A 20683-nucleotide genomic window follows, 5' to 3' on the forward strand; every position below is an offset into this window, starting at 1 on the left:
CGAATGTACACATGTGGTCAAGCGTCAAACTAGACGCGGTAGACGCGAATTTGACGCGCTATTCGCGTCCGGTGTGAACGCAGCATTATGCTGCGTTCACACCAAACGCGAATATGCGTCTGGCGCGAGTGATTTCAGTGTTAAGTCAATGGTAAGACGCGTTTACGCGCGTCTGGAGGTCTTGCGGCGCGAATGAGGCGTTTAGCGCGGCGCGGTAGACGCGAATTCGCCTCATTCGCGCGAACTAGACGCGAATTGAGCGTCTGGCGCGTTTCGCGCGTTAAGCGCGAATTGTGCTTTTTGTGCATCACGCGTTTGATGCGAATTTGCGTCTGCCGCCCGAGTTGAAAAATCTGAACTTCTGCGTCAATTCGCGCCGCGTTAACCAATCAGGAGCCTGCCTGCTTGCTGCTGTCACGTGGTGAACTGACAGTTTAATGTTATTTTATGTTTGGCCTCAATAAATTATTTTGTAATATGACTAAAATGCACAAAAAAGCAAATCTTTCACATAAAAACTCGATTTCAATATGAGAGATAGCCAACTCTATTCTAGATTAGCCTATATGAAACTTTATTAATCTAATGTAAAGACACCAAACACAATTAAGTGTATAAAAACTTTTCAAAAAAAATAACAGGACAGGTTTCACTTTTGGAGGCTGCCTCCATTTATTACAAACAAAAATAATGACAGATTAGGTGCGGGAGAGGGTGAACCTCGCGCCGGGCTTTACAGCGCGGGCTCGTCAGGCAGCGACCACTCGAGGCCGAGGCTTTATACGGCCTACGCTGTCCTCGTCAGCGTCCTCACCGTTAGGTCCACCAAACCTACCTCCTGGAGCAAATTGTGAAACTCCTGAAACCCTCCGGAGGTTTTGGTGGACCCGAGTACAGCGACGATGTCCCCTACGCAGCTGTTTCTGCTCTTCAGATCATATAAGAGCGGGTACTCTCTCGATTAATGCTATTGCTAATGCTCGATAAACATCTAAAAAAGATGGCCGCCAACAGCTTAGAAACTTTCGCCCCCTGACTTCGCCTTTGACGCGCGTAAATTTCGCTTCAAACTTTTGATTTTACGCGCGTCAATTTCACTCTTGACGCGCGAATGCACACAAAGTGGTCACGCGTATAACTAGACGCGGCAGGCGCGAATTTTGACGCAGATTCGCGTTTGGTGTGAACGCAGCATAACGTTACTGTCTGCTCGCATGACGCGTCACATTTGAACTGAATTGAGCGCGAAAGAAATCAATCCCACAATGCAATGCCTTTTCAGTCAGTATGATGGTATGATCCTATATAACGAATTTATCAGGACGAAAACAGAAATGTGCTGCAGCTTAATACTGCATTATGGAAATACAGTACAATTCTGTAAGAAATTCGTTGTAAATTTACAGTAAAGGGTTACAGTGTATGTTTACATACATTTATTAAATATGAGGAAAACAAATATGTATGTCACATATTTATAATTAATGTTGTCTATATATGCAAGAAACCAATACTATACTGTAATATATGCAGATATATGGTATCATATATGGATGAACTCAAATATTTTCTTCACATGTTTGGACACATAAATGTTCATATATGTTGCAGGCATATATTGTGTTCTCAGATAAGTCAAATATATGTATAGATATATGTTGCAGTCATATTGTGTTCTCAGATAAGTCAAATATATGTATAGATATATGTTGCAGGCATATATTGTGTTCTCAGATAAGTCAAATATATGTATACATATATGTCATGCTATTTAAAATATAAGTACATATATGGCCATATATTACATTTTTGTATGGGGATCACCTTGATAATAAAACATTAAGCATGATGTGTGTGTGTAATTATTTCTTTAGACAAGGACAGAAGATCAGACCAGCTTAAAAAAAGTTGGAAACCATCACAGAAATACTAATGGTTTCTATTAAAATACCAATAGGAACCATTGGCTTTTACCATTTAAACCACTACAGAATTCTTTTTTGTAGTGTGTTTGGGACATATTCCATTAGGATTTAATGCCCCCACCAATAGAACCCCACACATATCAGTAGAGACTCACAGAGACCACTATAATTCCCATTACAACCAATAAAATTCTCATGAAAACCATTAAATCCAATAGAATTTCGGTAATGGTTTCTATAGTTTTTTTTTTTTTTTTTTAGCAGGGCAGTATCATGTGTGAAAGCTTTGTCTTGTTTTGCTGTGGGAAGCAGAACTCTTAACTTGTTAACTGGTGGGACTGATATTTTTGTATGTTGAAAAGGATGTGCTTGTGTAACTGGTTGTACTTGTATAATGTAGCAGAGGGTTTTTGAAGTTTCTTTCTTTGATGCATATTTTTATGCAACAATGTTCATATGTTCTCTAATTAATAATAAAAAAATGTGGCAGAGGGTGTGCTTTGGGTACATGCAGAAGGCTTAGACAAAGTGTTCATTAAATGGTATGGTTTTTATTCAGAAATATTATTTTCTTTGTCTTTGGTGAAAGGTGATATCTTTTTTTTTTTTTAACAATTTCACCAGCTTTAGAGACACCGACTACTGACACCAACTACTGTTGCCATGGTTTGGCTTCACTTTTATAAGAAATACAGCCGCCAGGTTTCAAACCTGTCAACACTGGATTGGGCTGTCAAAGGTGGTTCACTACAGGAGTGAACCAGTGTGTTTGCTTCAGAAGTCATTTTCACGTGACTAGTGACGTAATGATACAAGCTCCGAAGCAGTGGTTCATTGCAAGGACCGTTCGAGTTTGAAGCAAGCTTCGGAGCGTCGGTGTCAGACGTAACATCACTAGCTGTGTCCCAATGTTGAAGGCTGCATCCTTCGAAGGACGCAGACTTCAAGGATGCAGCCTATGCGTCCTCTGAAGAACGCACCATGTAGCCTTCCTAGGATTTCCTAATTGCGCAGCCAGGTGTTCCCGATCACCGCTCCTGGCGCCAAGCAACGGTGCGAGAGGACAGCTGCTATCCTGGTCATTCATTTTGATAACTGAGTAAACAGCTATGGAGACAGAATTGGCTATTGTCTTTTTTATGTTTTATATTTTACTTGAGGACATGGTCAAAAATTTTACTTTTTTAGCCCCGGCGCTGCCAGGTCATGTATTTTCGGTTTAGCCCTGTTTGAGTACAAAACCCAATTGAATATAAAAAGTCCAGTATTTCTCGCGCTCGTCATCGGCAGCTGTCGCGGTTGCCAGGCGACAAGAACAATCCTTCATAGGCTAGACCAGTCCGAGCGCGTCAGATGTGCCCTTTTATATGGGACGCTGCTGTAGTTAGCAACAATTTGTTAATATTGTGACAATAAGCCTACATTTTGTTACTTTAATTTTCAGAACTGCATATTTCGTTAAGTATTCACTTAAAAATGTGAAGTAACCTACTGAAGTAGGCTACTTTTTTCCTCACATCACAATATGATTACATTAAACTACACAAAAGTATATAATGTAACAACCAGATATTAGGCCTACTGTATATTGAAAATATACAGAAGTAAAATGCAACATATACGCAGTAATGCAGTAGTAGCCTAATATAAATGCAGTAGTTATTAAAAGTACTTTTTTCAGAAAGCCGTCGATTGAATCAGCCCTGCAAACCTGTTGGTAGACAACTTAGTGGATAGTGGAAATATGCACTCAAACGCTCTGGAGACCATCCCAGATGATGTCCCACCAGCAGGAGGCCTTAGGGGCAGCCCATCCCGGTCCAGCAGCTCAGCTCAATAGAGTCTACATCATTTTTTTTCTTATTTTATGTATTGTAAAATTAAATGTTTATGTTGATTTTGATATGTTTAACGTATCTTGTAAATAGTTGGAAAAAGTGCTTTAATGTAGCCTATAGAACAAATTATTTATTAATGATTTTCATTTTCCAATTTTATTTGAAAAAAGAAAAAGGTATAGAATTTGTTTCATGCAGAAAGTATTACTGTCATTACAAAAATAAACAATGTCCAGAACAATTCATTCTCTTTTATTTACACAATTAAAGTTGCATAAAAATAAGTGTACATCATTTTTCTTTTAAAAAATAAAAGTGAAAAAAGTTAAACAAGAATATGTAGAAAATATATATATTTTTCAATCATTCTCTCAAGAAGAGAAAACAGCCTGTCCATCCTCTCCCTTCTTTCCTGTGCACTCCTCGCCTCTGCCTCCCTCTGTAGTTGCATTTCTTCTCTGATCAAGTCCAAAAACCCGTCCTGTCTCGCGCCTTCGTGCTGGTGCTCCTGCTGGTGCTGGCTCCTCCTCACCGTGGGCACCCACTACTGAACTCGGCCCTGGTGTGTCTTCAGGGATTGAGGCGATGAGGACAGGGGGGTTGGTGCAATGCCTCTGTCCCAACACCTCATCCATGAGGACAAACCAGGGCCAAGTTTCAGCAGTGGGTTTCCCACTCACACCCTCTCTTGTCCCAGGACACTTGCAGTCCTAAAGGCAGAGCAAATGAACCATGGCTTGTTAACAACAACAGGACAATACATTTCAGCAAAGATGTGTGTATTACTTTTCTTTATATATATATATATATATATATATATATATATATATACACACACACACATTTTTTCCTGAATTGTTCTAAAAAAGCAGAAAAGGGTACTTAACACAGAGGAGCAATCTTAAGTGCATTGTTAACACTGCAAAATATGACACATCATCAAGACATGCATACAAAATACTTAAGAAATCATATTTCTGTATACTAAAATTTGGTTAAAACCACATAGCTTGCATGACAGCACTACAAAAACACATAAAAGTGAAACCCCATTGCCTTATCTACTGCTTTTCTTATTGTTTTGGGATTTATTGGGTGAGTGATATTTCTTATAATACACAAGTGCAAATATTACAAATAGGTTGTTAAACTAATAACGTTATTACCACAAGTTTTGCCTAAAACTACCTGATAAATGTAGCCACGCAATGGTGACGAAGGAGTTAAGAAGAAGTTTATAAGAAATTTTAACTCTGGTTTCGCTAGCTATTTGAGTAAATTAAAACATAATAGGGGAGAGTGGGGTAAAGTGAGACATTTTTTACATTTGTTCCCCTCTAAGCGAGCTAAAATGATATATCAGTCAAATTTACACATTTCCCATTAATTCAGGATGTTTCCTAGCAATGGAAATTATTAGAATGTATTCAGGCTGAAGGGCAGTGAAAATATGATTGTTTTTAAAAAAGTGGTCTTGTGTCTCACTTTACCCCAGCTTAGGGGTAAACTGAGACAGACCAGAGAAATCAAGGGGGTAAAGTGAACCAGCTGGGGGTAAACTGATCCACTTACTTTTTCCACTCTGAAACTTCCATAACAACACATGTTGTAACAGTAAGAATCTTGACAGCTAGCTTGACAACCACACATTCCAGAACTAATGTCGGACTAGTAACAGAATCATGGAGATTGGTCAATTAAGCAAATTTTTTTGATGACCCACCGGTGCGCATCCAAATGAAGGTGCAACGCCCTTGGCGTGCTAAGGGTGAATGGCACACTGGAGGAAATTCCTCCTAAAAAAAAAGAACTATGTCCAAATTATTGTGATACATTTGGAAAACTCAATGCAGTCAGACCTCCCCTGGCCAGCCCAGGGAGGGTGGCCCGTCCTGAGCCAGATTCGTATTTGTCCGCCACCGCTGGAGCTCCGTCTGGAGCAAAGTCGGTCCTAAAACGGACCTTTGGGTCTTTGTGGAGGTGGGACAATGCTCCGCTCGGACAAGGAACATGGACCAGAGAACCGTGGTGGTCAGACCGGGTGGGGAAACAGCCTGACCCACCCCAGGGAAAGTGCACTTTGTGCGGGCGAGACTTCCAGTAAATAGGGTCTGGTTTGGACACCCAGTCCCTCGGTGCCAGGGCGTGCACACCGTTGAACGTGCACCGTCCTGGGTGAGCTAGGGGTGAAAGACACACTGGAGGATATTCCTCCTTGTAAAAATGTCCAAAAATATCTTGTATTTGAAGAAGAGCTCCATGCTCGCAGACCTCCCGGGCCAGCCCCAGGGACGGTGGGTCATCTCCAGTCAAAGTCAGATCCGTACACCTGCTGGCCTCCTGCTGGAGCAACCACGGACGCTCGGGGTGTTGTAGAGGAGGGAGACGACACTCTTATCGGACTAGGTAATGGAAAACAGGCGCCTCCAGGTTGCCTGGGGCCCAGAGGAGCGCACCCTCTCCTTCGGGCCGTCAAGTCGGGGTGCCCGGTCGATTGGAGCTTCGGACGCGCCTGGGGATGGAGCAGCTTGCTCCTCCCTGATTTGCGTGTTGACCTCGGGAGACTCAGATGGCCCGTCTGAAACGGATGTCCGCAAAGGTGGCCGCGGACGCGTCGGGAGGCTTGGATTAGTTGGGGCCCCCCTGGCATGTCTTAAGAGCCAAACTTTGCCCTTCCCGGTTACGGCCTCGATCCAGATGCCTCCTGCCCCTGCCCCCGGTGGATGGTTCCTCATGCGCCCTATGAGTGGCCGTGTTGTCTCGAGCCTAGGCCCGAGTGGAGCGAGACCTGTGTGTAGGGAGCCTGCGCATTGCGGTTCACCGTCCGGGGCTTCTCGGTTGATCCCAAAGGTAAAACGTATGCATTGCCCCAGGTTTTCTTCCTGGTGTATTGCCTTGGCATGATGGCTTTTCTACTATGTTTATGACATTAAAAATAAAACATATGTCATGTAATATTACATTAAAATATGTTTAAGACTAAACTTAACTTGTGCCTCATGTCTCACTTTACCCCACAGCATTTGTCTCACTTTACCCCACCGCCACATTTTAGAAAAAAACGATCTCTCTTAGCAATTCAGGCTTATCTTCAGCTAGCATCATCACATGGTTTTATATGTTGGTAGTTCATCAACATGTGTGATATAAGTTTTTTTACCTGAATCAATTTGCTTTGGCACAACAGTTGATTAAGCTGACAGCAAGAAAATTTACTTTTACATGCAAAAAAAATATTTTTGTGAAAAAAACATGCTTACGACAGCACCATGAGGTCCTCTCCTTCATGGCCAAGGGGAAATGGAAGGGGCTTGAAAACATAATGGTCATATGACCACAATTGTGTTCCATTGCCTAGATATAGGGGGTGTCTCACATTACCCGATGTCTCACATTACCCCGTTCTCCCCTACTTACATTTAAATGTGAATGTGCTGTCCACCACCGATCTCTAGTCTCGGCCGCCTTTAAAAAAAAAAAAAAAAATGCTGTCGTCAACGGCACGCAATGACTTATGGGGTAGAATAGGCCGCTAAGTGTCCATTTATGTATCCTTCTTTTCACGGGGAAAAGAAGGGTGAATTTGGCGTCGCTTTTGAATCAGGGAAGCCTTCGTCGCGGCGCGATGACGCAATCGGCCTTCGAATACGGCCTTCGAAGGATAGAGAATTGAATAGAGCATCACAGTCCCGCCCACAGCCGGTGCCGGAAGTAAAAATTCAATACAATTTCTCCATTGACAGTTGGGGTATAAGCCATAAAAACGTAACCATACATGGTAGACTTAAAACCAGCTACGGCTGTACTAAGCGATTGTATATGCTCATATAACCGCCAAAAGTTCATGGGGCACTAACCTTGTTTTGAGATAAATGCCTTTTATTCGCGATGTCTTGGAGAAGTACTTCATTACCCACAATCCTAAACAATCCCACAATCCCACAGTGATGCATCTGATTGGTGGAGCTCGTGTAAACCCCGCGAAAGTTCGTGAAGACTCAAGATAAATTTAAAAAAAAAAAAAAACTGTTGCGTTTTTTTGCACTGTATCACTGATGTGACATTTGAACCGAGGAGTCTTCATATATGGTATGAGTCATATCAAGCATTTTATGATGCCACTGTCAAAACAATATTTAGCTTAGGCATACCCAGAGCCATAGAGAGCTCTTCATGCATTTACTGAACATTTGTGTAATAATTTATGGCAAGTTAATAAACTGAATATGATGCACTTTCTGGTTTGCTGACCTTCACTTTTTAATTTTCACTTGTTGTTATTAAGAAAATACATTAAATGTTATTAAAATTAAGGATGAACTATAACTTCATGAATAAAATGAGCATGGATCACAAGTGGGAAATTGTTGAGGCATTTGTCAGCAACCTGCCCGTGGGCCGCTGAAACTGATGAGCAGAACGCCGCGCGGACTGCCAGATCTGCACCCGTGAGCCGCGGACCACCAGCCATGCTTTCCAGTCTATTTACACAATTACTACTGAAAGAACTGCTATAAACGGCACAAGAAAAAGTTCGCGTGGCTGTCGTCAGATTTTAAAGTCGCTCTAAAGGCTCTTTCGCGGTTGTGGCTTCAGTCGACTTCAGTGAGGCGCGGTGGTTTATGGGATGAGTAGTTCCTTCGCTCGGAAATGAAAATATGTACACAGTCTTGTACCTTTGACTTTTTTTGGATTTTCTCGCCGTTTTTTCACTCGAAATGATATGTTGTATGCCTATGAGTTCAGCCGTAGCTGGTTATCCTCAGACATGCTCTAAAACTCTTTAGATACGGATTTTCGAAAACGTCAATGGGAGAAATGAATGGGAAATTTACTTCCGGCACCGAAGCGCTCTCGGGCTGTGGGCGGGACTGTGATGCTCTATTGGGACAGCCTTCATCGAGCCTCGGTGACGCAATCGGCCTTCGAATACGGCCTTCGAAGGATAGAGAATTGAATTGGGACGTCCTTCGTCGCGCCGCGGTGACGCAATCGGCCTTCAAATACGGCCATCCGGCCTTCAAATACGGCCTTCGAAGGATGCAGCCTTCACTTTGGGACACAGCTTCTATTATCATTGAGTTAAGTTACCATTGTTTATCTGTTATCTGCATACTCACCATTCTCCACTGGATCCGTTCTGTTCTGCAAATAAAACACTTAAAACTTACCTTCTTGTCTGCTTCCTGTACGAAACCTGACAACCGCAGGGCTCTATTTTGGGGCCCTTGCTGTTTACAGTATATATTAATAATCTTAGTGAAAATGTGATTAATGCAAAAATGCATTTGTATGCTGATGATACTATTATTTATTGTTCTGCAAAATCACCTGCTGAGACAATTTTAAGGCTATAAAAAGCATTTGAAAATATCCAGCTTAATCTACAGGCATTAAATTTAGTTTTAAATAAGAATTAACTAAATGCATGTTTTTTAATAGAACCCGTAAGCCTGGACCTTCCTTGCCTCAAGTCCGCACATTAGCCTACAGGGCAGGCCAATAGAATTAGTTTGCTCATATAAATATCTGGGTTTTATATTAGAGGAAAACATGTCTTTTAATTTGCATATTAAACAGTTACTCACTAAATTGAAATTAAAGCTGGGTTTTTACTTCAGAAACAGTTCCTGCTTTACACAGAAAGCCAAGAAAAAGCTGGTTGAAGCTACCTTTTTGCCAGTTTTAGACTATGGAGATGTGTTTTATAGACACTCCACAAAGACCTTGTTGAAATCATTGGATTCTGTGTATCATTCAGCATTGAGATTTATAACGCATGCAAAGTACTCTGTTCATCACTGTGTATTAGGCCTATATGAAATGGTTGGTTGGTCCTCACTTAACACAGGAAGGTTCAAACATTGGATGATCTTTGTGTATAAATCAATAACTGGACATACTCCTTCATATTTAACTACACTTTTAACACCTAGTAGATCTGAATACAAGCTAAGATCAAGTAGATACATACTGTATGATGTTCCGCAAATTAAAACAGAGTTTGGCAAAACTGCTTTTAGTTACAGTGCTCCAACTTCATGGAATGAGTTGCAAAACCAGCTAAAACTGCAGGTTTTTATTTCACATATTGAATTAAAGTCTTACCTAAATCAAATTTATCATCATGTTTGTGATTGTTTTAAATAGTGATTTTCTGTATATTTTAATATTTCTGTGCATCCCTGTCTTTTGTTGCTTGTTGTCTGTTAAAGTGTATCCTCTATGTGCTGCCTTCTTGGCCAGGGCTCACTTGTAAAAGAGATTGTAATCTCAATGTGATTTTCTTCCCTGGTAAAATAAAGGCAAAACAAATTGTTCTGCATTTTTCATTGAGAGCATATGACGTAATTTAGATATATTTTTAAGATGAAAAAATGCGGTTTTACAGATGCTAGACACGTGACTTTCAAATGAAAGATTGATATCAAAGAGCACACCCAGGTTCCTAACCGACGACGAAGACTTGACAGAGCAGCCATCAAGTGATAGACCGTATTCTAGTTTATTATGTGAGGAAGTTTGTCTAATTATTAGAATCTCTGTTTTTTTCAGAATTAAGTAGGAAGTTGCTAGTCATCCAGATTTTTATATCGGCTATGCATTCCGTTAATTTTGTGAATTGGTAAGTTTCATCAGGGTGTGAAGAAATATAGAGCTGCGTATCATCAGCATAACAGTGAAAACTAATGCCATGCTTCCTAATGATATCTCCCAAGTGTAGCATTTACAGAGTGAACAGCAACGGTCCTAGTTCTGAGCCTTGTGGTACACCATACTGAACTTGTGATTGATAAGACATCTCTTCATTTACTGCTACAAACTGATAATGGTCAGATAAGTATGATTTAAACCATGCTAATGCAATTCCACTGTAAGCCCGCACTCGATCAGTCCAAAGCAGGCATCCAACCAGCGGGGAAGGTCTCTGCTTGTTACTGTCTTTCCGCATGGCAAAGTAATTTTTATTAAATGCAATACATTTTCTCATATGTATTCTCTCGTTATTTCATCTGACTCCATAAATGAAAAGGTTTAAATGATATCTGTGCATCATTAAATGTGAGCAAATGTCTGACTATTCCTTTTAACTCTTTAATGAAAACAAAGTTAGAGTCCGTTAGAATAAAATCAGGTAAATGTCAGGTAAATGTATCATGCCAATTTCATAATCGGCTCAAAGATAATCAATACAATAACATTGAATACTCTAGAATAAAGAGAAAAGATGCGAACCTAACATTAGGAAATACATGATGCTAAGAGTCTCGGGAATCTCAACATTCACGGGCTGATCTGAGGTACAGAATCGTGCTGAGCCCTGTGCTGCATTTCATTATATAGACAGAACCTCTTTCACATGGAAACATCTGTTAACAATGGGAATTTACATTCAGAGTAGACACCTTTTGGGGGTAGGAGACCGTTTGTCTAGAGATCATCTTCCTTTGTGTGCCAGTTATCTATAAACTCTTAAAAACCTTATTATCTTTTGTTTTACTTATTTGAAAATTAGACATTTGTACCAGTCGTACTGAGAAATTTCAAATACCAAACATGTGTAATACTGTATGATAATTCTTCACATTAAACCATATAGATTCTTGGGTGAATTTTGGTGATCTCAGCATGAGGGATGGGGGAAGAGGGGAATAAATGTAGATTAGGATTGCTTAGGTGAGACTTGCGTCTCGAATGATGGTGCTAGTTTCACAAGAGAGAGTTCAAATGTTAATTTCCAGAAATGTCTTTTGTCCTCTCAGGGGGTGGTCGATCCTCAAGGAGACTGCCTGGCATTTATCTAATTTCTCAAGTCTTACAATTCCACTAATGCCAACATAATTTTCGAGTCTATTTAAAAGAATGTTGCGGTCGATAGTGTCAAATGCAGCATTAAGATCGAGGAACACTAATAGAGAGATACAACCACGATCGGATGATAAGAGCAAATCATTTGTGACTCTAATGAGAGCTGTCTCAGTACTATGGTACGGTCTAAATCCTGACTGAAAATCCTCACAGATAGCATTTCTTTCTAAAAAGGAATATAGTTGTGAAGATACAGCCTTTTCTAGTATCTTTGACAGAAAAGGTAGATTCAAGATCAGCCTATAATTGACTAATTCTGTAGGATCAAGTTGTGGTTTTTTAACAAGCGGTTTAATCATAGCCAGCTTAAACGTTTTTGGTACGTATCCTAATGACAAAGATGAATTAATGATATTAAGAAGAGGATCTCTGGAAGCATATCTTTCACTAGCTTAGTCGGTATACGGTCTAACATACATGTTGTCGATTTAGATGATTTAACGAGTTTAGAAAATTCTTCCTCTCCTCTAGTAATGAATGAATCAAATTTTTCCTTAGGGAGACTACAATACACTCCCTGATGCGATACTGTAGTAGACGGTTGCATAGTTATAATTTTCTCCCTGATATTATCAATCTTATAAGTGAAGAAGTTCATAAAGTCATTACTGTTGTGCTGCTTGGAAACATCTGGGCTTGAAGCTTTATTTTTCGTTAGTTTAGCCACTGTTTCAAATAAATACCTAGGGTTTTGTTTATTTTCTTCTAATAGGGTTGAAAAATAAGCAGATCTAGCAGCTTTTAAGGCTTCTCTGTATGCAATCAAGCTCTCTTTCCATGAAATGTGAAATACCTCTAGTTTTGTTTTCTTCCAGTTGCGCTTCATTTTTCTGGCTGCTCTCTTAAGGCCCTGAGTGTGATCGTTGTACCACGGCGTTGGACTATTTTCTTTAATCTTCTTTAAGCGCAACGGAGCAACTGTCTTTAAGTCTTTAATATCTAAAGTGCTGGAAAAGAGAGAGTTAAAAGTTTCTTTCGCAATATCGAGTTCTTCTACGCCAGCGGTTCCCAAACTTTTTTTCCTGCGCACCCCCTACTATGTCCCAACCGGGTTGGCGCACCCCCAATCCCACTTCAAAAAAAATAACGTAACAAAGCTTTGTTTTATCGCCATATAAAGACTCATGCTTAATCATGCGCAAATAACCAGAACACGCATGACAATAACAACATCAACAAAGTTTCAATATAATGCAACAAAGCTACGCACAAGCTTCCACTTTTAAGAGGACGAGTGACAGACACAGGCTCAGTAACAGAAAGCACGGTTATTTTCAGCCGCGTAATTTTATTTTATTTAAAAACGAAATATTTTGTAACATTACACATGTGACATGTTTTAAGGTCACTTTTGATCACTTTAATGCATCCTTACTGAAAAAAAATTCTGACTAACCAACACATTTTCGAACGGCAGTGTACATTCAGTTGGTCATTATTGCAATAAACACTATCAGACTGATCAACAAGGTATATCTTCATTTACCAGTCGAAGACGGAGCAACTTTCTGCTCTTATGTTTACTCCGTGCACTGTCAAGGGCTTCATCATATTTGTCGTGGTACTGGTCTTTGCAGCAATTATTTTACCGCACATAGGCCTACTGCATCGCACGCTGTTGGCATCGAGCCTGGAGAAATGTAGCCACACTTTTGATCGACTTTTCCACATCTTTATGGTATTGTGTGTGTGTGCTCGCGTCTCATATGAGTATGTGCGCGGAGAGTTTGTGTGTGTGTGCTCGGGTCACATTGAGTATGTGTATGAGCGCGAGTTTGTGTGTGTGTGTGCTTGCGTTTCATATAAGTATGTGCGTGGAGAGTTTGTGTGTGCGCGCGCGTCTCATATGAGTATGTGCGCGGAGAGTTCCGTGCGTCTCGTGTGTGTAGAGTTTGCTTGTATGTGCGTTAGCGACTTTAGGTGTGTCGTTGTGCATTTCATATGTATTTGTTTTATCAAAAACGAATAAATTATAGTTTCTTATTTAAAATAAAAGGAAAAGGAATTTACAAAGGAAAGTTTACTGTTCATGTTTTTTTATTGTGTGGAAAAATCCCACTTAAAAAAACCAGACCACCATTACATTTTTCCTCTCGCGCACCCCCTGGTGGTAGCTCGCGTACCCCTGGGGGTGCGCGTACCACACTTAGGGAATCCCTGTTCTACGCTATCTGGGATGCTGGGATGCTGAGATGATGAAACTGATCAGGAAGATTATTAATAAAGCAATCTTTAGTGGCAGAAGTGATAGGTCTAACATATTTGTAACGGAGTTGGCTTTGCAGCTTTGGCTAAATTAAGTTTACACAAGACTAGATAATGATCTGAGATGTCATCGCTCTGCTGCAGAATTTCAACAGCATCCACATTGATTTCATGTGACAATATTAGATCTAAAGTATGATTACGACAATGAGTAGGTCCTGACACGTGTTGTCTAACTCCAGTAGAGTTCAGAATGTCTTTAAATGCCAATCCCAATGCATCTTTTCCGTTATCTACATGTATATTAAGATCACCAACAATAAGGACTTTATCTGCAGCCAGTACTAACTCTGATAGAAAGTCAGCAAATTCTTTGATAAAGTCTGTATGGTGCCCCTGGTGGCCTGTATACAGTAGCCAGTACAAATCTAATTTGTGGTTTATCATTTACACTATATATTGTTACATTAAGCACCAACACTTCAAAAGAATTATATTTGAAACTAGACTTACACTAGAAACTAGAAAAGATTACTATAAATTACAGCAACACCTCCCCCTTTGCCTTTCAGACGAGGTTCATGTTTATAACCGTAATCTTGGGGGGTGGACTCATTTAAAGTCATGTAATCGTTTGGTTTTAGCCAGGTTTCTGTCAAACACAGCACATCTAGGTTTTAGTCTGTAATCATATCATTAACAATAAGTGCTTTTGAAGTAAGGGATCGAATATTCAGCAACCTAAGCTTTATCATTTTCTCATTTGTATTATATTTGTTGAACATCAATTACATTTTTACCCTTAGATGGGTTTGGAAGTTTTTTGTATGTCCTAATTTGGGGAACAGACACAGGGCCCTATCTTGCACCCAGCACAATTGACTTTGTACACCGATGCATGTATCATTCCTATTTTGCACCCGCGCACAGTGGACTTTTCCCTCCACAGACGCACATTGGTAAATTAGGGAATGAACTTGCACTCCCGGGGGCGGTTCAGCTAAAAGAGTGTTCCGGCGCAAACGTTCCCTGATGCTATTTTGCAGGTTTAGAAAACAATTCCACCACTGACCAGGAAAAACCTAGTCTAAAGTCAGTGGCGCGTTGCGCATGTTATTCAAATGCTATTTTGAGGGCGCATGCTTGGCCATAATGTAGCGTGTGCACAACGCGCATACACTTTGATTTTCTCATCTACACAGAAGCAGCAGTTTTCATTTTTGCAAATCATAGGCTACATTATTACAAGGAAAAATATTAACACACGAGGGAAATAATTTTTGTGTCCATGAAGATGTGAAAAAATAGGCATAAATCTAGTTTACACATTTACCCAAATTATTATATGCCTGTTTAACCGAAGCTAATTTGGGTGGGTTTCTCCCATCCCCAATGTCACTTCTCTGTCTTTTACGGCCCTGACGAGAACGTTGGTCTCCTCGGCTGTGAACCGCTCCTGGCATGCGCCTGGCAAATCCGCCGTTATAATAGCCATCCACCATGGAACAAGCGCGCCTGCTCTTAAAGGGAATGTGAGATGATGCTCTGATTGGTTTATTTCACATTACGCCCAAACCACACCTATGAATAATGAAGCTACCTCAGACCAACCCATTTTAGATTTGCATAGGGATCAAGAGTCATTTATCCCGCCAGTATAATAGCAACAGCGCCCAAGATCCGCCCACAAAGTTACTTGTGTTTCGCATTTGATACTTGTGTTTCAGATCGTTAAAATAGGGCCCACAGTCTCTATATAATGATATCTAGGTGAAAGAGTATATAGTATAAAACTTTTTTGTATTAACAAATTCAGGAAACAGTTTTTATATGATGATATCTAGGTGAAAGAATCACTATGTGTAGGGATTTATCTGACTTCTCTGACGTGAGACAGCTAGCAGATGGTCGGTTTAGCCAGTCTGTCTGCTTCCTGACCTGGGCCCCAGTTTGTCATGTTTGAGCTCTAAGACTATGTGCCATATTACTAGAGAGAAGAGTGGCACCATCTCTTTTTAACAGGTCAGGTCTGCCCCAAAAACTTTTCCAATTGTCTATGAACCCTATATTATTCTATGGACACCACTTAGAGAGCCAGCCATTGAGTGAGGACAGTCTACTATCTCATCACTCCGGCAAACAGGAAGGGGGCCAGAGCAAATTACAGTGTCTGACATTGTACTGTACTGGATACTGTACATGTAGCAGGCAGTGCAAGTGACAATAGGAGAAGACATGACTCACCGTCTTTGTTGATTGATCCAACTCACCACAGTCGTTTGATGGACTCATAAATGGCATCAGTGAAAAAGACGGCAAGCACGGATGGCAGGTTAACAGGCTAGCGAAATGCTAGCGATAATGATTTAGTTAAAAGCTAGCGATGTCAGATTAATGTGACAGGCAATATTAGACAATATCTGATATATGGTGATGAGTAAGTTATATTTAGCAATATAAACAACAAGGAATGATAGTAAATAGAGATTCAAAACAGAAAGCTAAATGGAGCTTACAGATGCAAACCACTCAACAGCAAGGCAGACAGGAGCAATCGATCAAGACCTAACCAAGTCTGTGCAATGTTCATGTGCTAAGATATGGCTTCTTCATTTTGCTATACGGTTGCTTGGGTGCTCTGAATGGTTGCTAGGCTGTGGCTACACAGTTAGCATGGTGATACTTACAGACTGATTTCCCGTCTGAATTTACCCCATTCATGGGTCTACGACAAATGGTGCGGGACGAGTTATACTCTGAAATTTTGTCCAGAAAAAGATTAAGAAGATTAATAAATATTTTTAATAGACTCATTTATAACATTTTTATAAATTTATAAATAGGCATTTTATAAATGAAACATTTTGTTAGAACAAACCTCAACCTTTGTTAGAACCTCAAATCCAGATGATCAAGAATAGCATTTAGCAAATCATAAATCATTTAGGACATTGTTATATTTTTACTGGAAAACAAGAGAAAAATATTAATAACGAAAATGATTTGCAGTGCACTGTCCTTATTTGATTCTTTTGACCTCTTCTTCCTAATCCTGTTCATTTTTTTTTAATAACTATTCAATAATCATCCCTTTTTGAACATTTTATGGGCATATTATTCACATATTCTTTCTATTTGTCTCTAAGGGGGACTCTCAGAGGTACTACTCCTGGCACAGTTTTGGTCCTGGTGACAAACATACACAGGAACTGTGGGTGAATCTTGATTCAGTGGATCAAGGACCTGTAAGAGTGCACACTATCCTGTCCAACACACACCGGCAGGCATCGGTGAGACAACCACACATATATTTCTATATTTTTATGGAAATAAGCACTTGGCTCACATGGGCCAATAAAACTCATCTTATTCTAGCTTGTAATTATGTTGTTACTTGGCATTTTAACTCCCTGCCTACATTTCCTTTTTTCTCTCTCTCTCTCTCTCTCTCTCTCTCTCTCTCTCTCTCTCTCTCTCTCTCTCTCTCTCTCTCTCTCTCTCTCTCTCTCTCTCTCTCTCTCTCTCTCTCTCTCTCTCTCTCTCTCTCTCTCCTCCTCTATATTCCGCTTTGCTAGCGGGTGGCACTTACCTTTAACTTCCCTTTCTATGGACACCAAGTGAGGCAAATCACCATAGCAACCGGAGGTATTGTATATAGACTCTGTTCACCCATCTCCTCTATAAGGCAATTTAGAGCACGTCCTACGTTTTTCCCTTTTGTATAGATAGTATTAAAATTCATAAATGATCCAGTTTACCCCCCATATACTGGTGTTGTGTTCAATGAATAAGTGACCTAAGTACTGATAAATTGGTCCTACCTATTGTTAAATAATAATAATAATAATAATAATAATAATGGGCTCTATACCAACGCCTTCCCAAATTAGTCTCAGATATTGTTACAGTACTAAAAACTAAAACTACCAAAACACTTCATGCATGCCTCAAATCAAGTCATTCTTCCATAACACTAGCAAAGGTTGTCACCCAACAAGCACACTTTGCCACAATCGCTGTCTCACGTGTTTGGGCGTTAGGCACGCTGAGATACCTTTTGTGGATGAGTCATGCACCCACTGTGGGAAGATGACGATCTCGGAGTTGCAGTCAAGACTCCAATACCTCCAAAGAGGAGTCCTCACCCCTCTTGTTCTCCGCTGCCAGTAGAGCTGCCCGAGGAACGTGCTGGAGCTTGACCATCTCAAAAGTGTGTACCAGTCGTATCCCACAAGGCTCCCCCTGACAAAATGGATGTCGATCGCTGCATCGGAGGGTGAGCCTGAGTTAGACCCGGAGATGATGACTATGCTTGCCCGGGCCGCCAACAGGGTCAAGCTCATGTGGAATCAACCATCGTGTCCCGAGCCCTCGAGGTTGGATGATTGTTTTCTTGGGGTGGCTCGCGCTGGTTCTCAGCGTCCCTCCCCGGTTCCTTTCTTCCCGGAGATGCATGAGGAACTCACTAGGTCCTGGACGGCACCTTTTACTGCCCGAAACAGACCTAGTGGCTCTTCCTTCCTCACCACCCTTGATGGTGGGGCAGCTAGGGGTTACACGCAGATTTTCCCAGTGGAACTATGCAACTGTGCAACAATGCATTCCTGTTGCTATGCAACTGTGCCCTAACTCCACCTCACGGGGGAATCCGTGTCTCCCTTCCCGAGCCTGTAAGCACTCGTCTGATCTAACCAGGCCTGTGGAGAAGCTGCCTCCGCTCTGCCATTGTTACCAGTCTATCAGACTAAGGCATTGAAGGACCTGCATGAGGGTGGTCATGATCCAGAAGTTCTATAAGATCTTTGTACAGCAAGATTAACTGTTCCAAATATTCATAATTAATCATAACAAGTTATGATTAATTATTGATATTTCCTCTTTGAGCTAATCTGTTACAGCTCAGACTGAATGCAGTCTCAAATGGCAGATCGTCTAATTTAGGGTCCGGAGTGTTGAGTTGGGTTTTTGTTTGGAATTCTGTTTGAACGAGTCATCTCTGCCCAATCTGGTCTCAGATCCTACAGCTTTATGCAAATGAGTTTCAAAGGGGAAAGAAGGGTGGGCCACACTGTGTGTGTTCCCTGTGATGCTAGCAGCAAATCGCAGCACTGTAATGGAGAAGCACCAAATTACAATCTCCTCTTTATCGGAACGAGAATAAAAGGTACCCTTTCAACAGACACTCCTTGTTCTGAGTCTGTCCTCCAAGGATGATACATAACAGATATACCAGAGTCTCAGGCCAGCGAAGGTTAGACATAACAGATACACTGTTCTAAGACTCTGGTTCGGCCAGAGAGAGGCTTTCATCCAGCGAGACAGTAAAGACTACAGCACGTCCCGAGTGTCCACACCAGACAAAAGCGGATTGACCAAGAGTGTCTGGCCCAGAGAGGCAGAATAACACAGGCATTTCCAACAAGGTCAAGCTCCAGAGAGCAAACCTTCACTTCAAGGTACCTTCAGCTACGTGTTCCGATTAAGGACCTTCTGCACCTACTTCAGGGCTTCATCTGCATGTTCAAGATTTTAGGACCCTTTGGTACCCCAGGAGATCAGCATCCCACAGAGCTTTGTGTTCAAGGCTGTTGAAACAGATTCCAGCTCCTTTCCCCACTGCATTGTCACCCTGCACAACCAGTGAAAACGTCAACCCCATTGGACTGCTCACTCAACCATGAGGAACATAAATATCACTTTACCAAACCTCTTTCCAGAGACTTTGGCATTGTTGTATTGTAAGTCTGATATCCACAGAAGACGAAGATGAAGATAAATCCAAGGTTTTTTAAACAAGTACTAAAAAAAAGAGCCAACAATGCGAGACAGTGTGCTACGAACAAACAATACCGGACCAAGAAGTGAACACAAGGAGGAACTTAAATACACAGTGATGATGACGTGCAGGTGATCAGGTGATGGCTGATTGATTGCAGGTGGGAATCATTAGGAATGCTAGGAAATGTAGTGCTGTTGAGGTGTGTGACAGTACCTCCCCCTTGGAGGTGGAGACCGGGGATCCATCTTCATTTATATTGCGCTTTTAACAATGTAGATTGTTCCAAAGCGGCTTTACAGAGATACAAGGATAGTTTAGGTTTAGTTTAGTAAGGATCCACCGACCATGCTGGAGCTGAACACTGGTAGACCCGCGTAGAGCTCACCTCACTGAAGGTGGAATGTGGGTGAGTTGTGGGGTTAGCAGGAGGTGGCGACAGAGTGGTTGAGGAATGGATGATGGGAGGAGGTGGGAGAGGGAGGCTGGGTGGGAGTTCAGGAACAGGCTCAGGCTCAGGAACCATCTCAGGTTCAGGCTCTGGAACAGATTCAGGCTCAGGTTCTGGAACAGATTCAGGCTCGGGAACAGACTCAGGCTCGGGAACAGACTCAGGCTCAGGAACAGATTCAGGCTCAGGCTCGGGAACAGATACAGGCTCAGAAACAGATACTGGCTTGGGGACAGACCCAGGTCTGGGAACAGGAACAGTTTTTGGGGCAGGAACAGGTCTAGGAACATGAACAGTTCTTGGGGCAGGAACAGGTCTAGGGACAGGAACAGGTCTTGGGACAGGAACAGGTTCTGACGTGGCGGCGGCCATCCTGCCTGAGGGCTCAGGCGGTGTGGCGTCGGCGGCCATCGTGGCTGAGGACTCAGGCGGCAAGGTGGTGGCCATCTTTACCGAGGGCTCAAGCATGACGTGATGACATTCGGGCTTGATAGGCATGACGTGAAGAAGCTCAGGCTTGACCAGCCTGACGTGACGAAACTCAAGATGGGCAGGCATGACGTTTAGAGACTCTGGCTGCAGTCTGGACCGGGGGTAGACACTCTCCAGACACCTAATG

General features: G+C 41.6%; 1 protein-coding gene across 5 annotated transcripts in view; it reads left to right on the forward strand.

The window, feature by feature from the left end:
- The window catches only part of plxdc1 (plexin domain containing 1), a 551383-nt gene that overhangs the window by 200076 nt on the left and 330624 nt on the right, over positions 1-20683 (forward strand). For all 5 annotated transcript variants that reach the window (XM_082152791.1, XM_082152793.1, XM_082152794.1 and 2 more), the window contains exons 3-4: positions 16984-17127; positions 17413-17482. In XM_082152791.1, the coding sequence (XP_082008917.1) occupies positions 16984-17127; positions 17413-17482 (214 nt within the window). The remainder of the gene's footprint in view (positions 1-16983; positions 17128-17412; positions 17483-20683) is intronic.

Source organism: Leuciscus leuciscus (assembly GCF_965113295.1).
Source record: "Leuciscus leuciscus genome assembly, chromosome: 21".
NCBI classification, from domain to species: domain Eukaryota; kingdom Metazoa; phylum Chordata; class Actinopteri; order Cypriniformes; family Leuciscidae; genus Leuciscus; species Leuciscus leuciscus.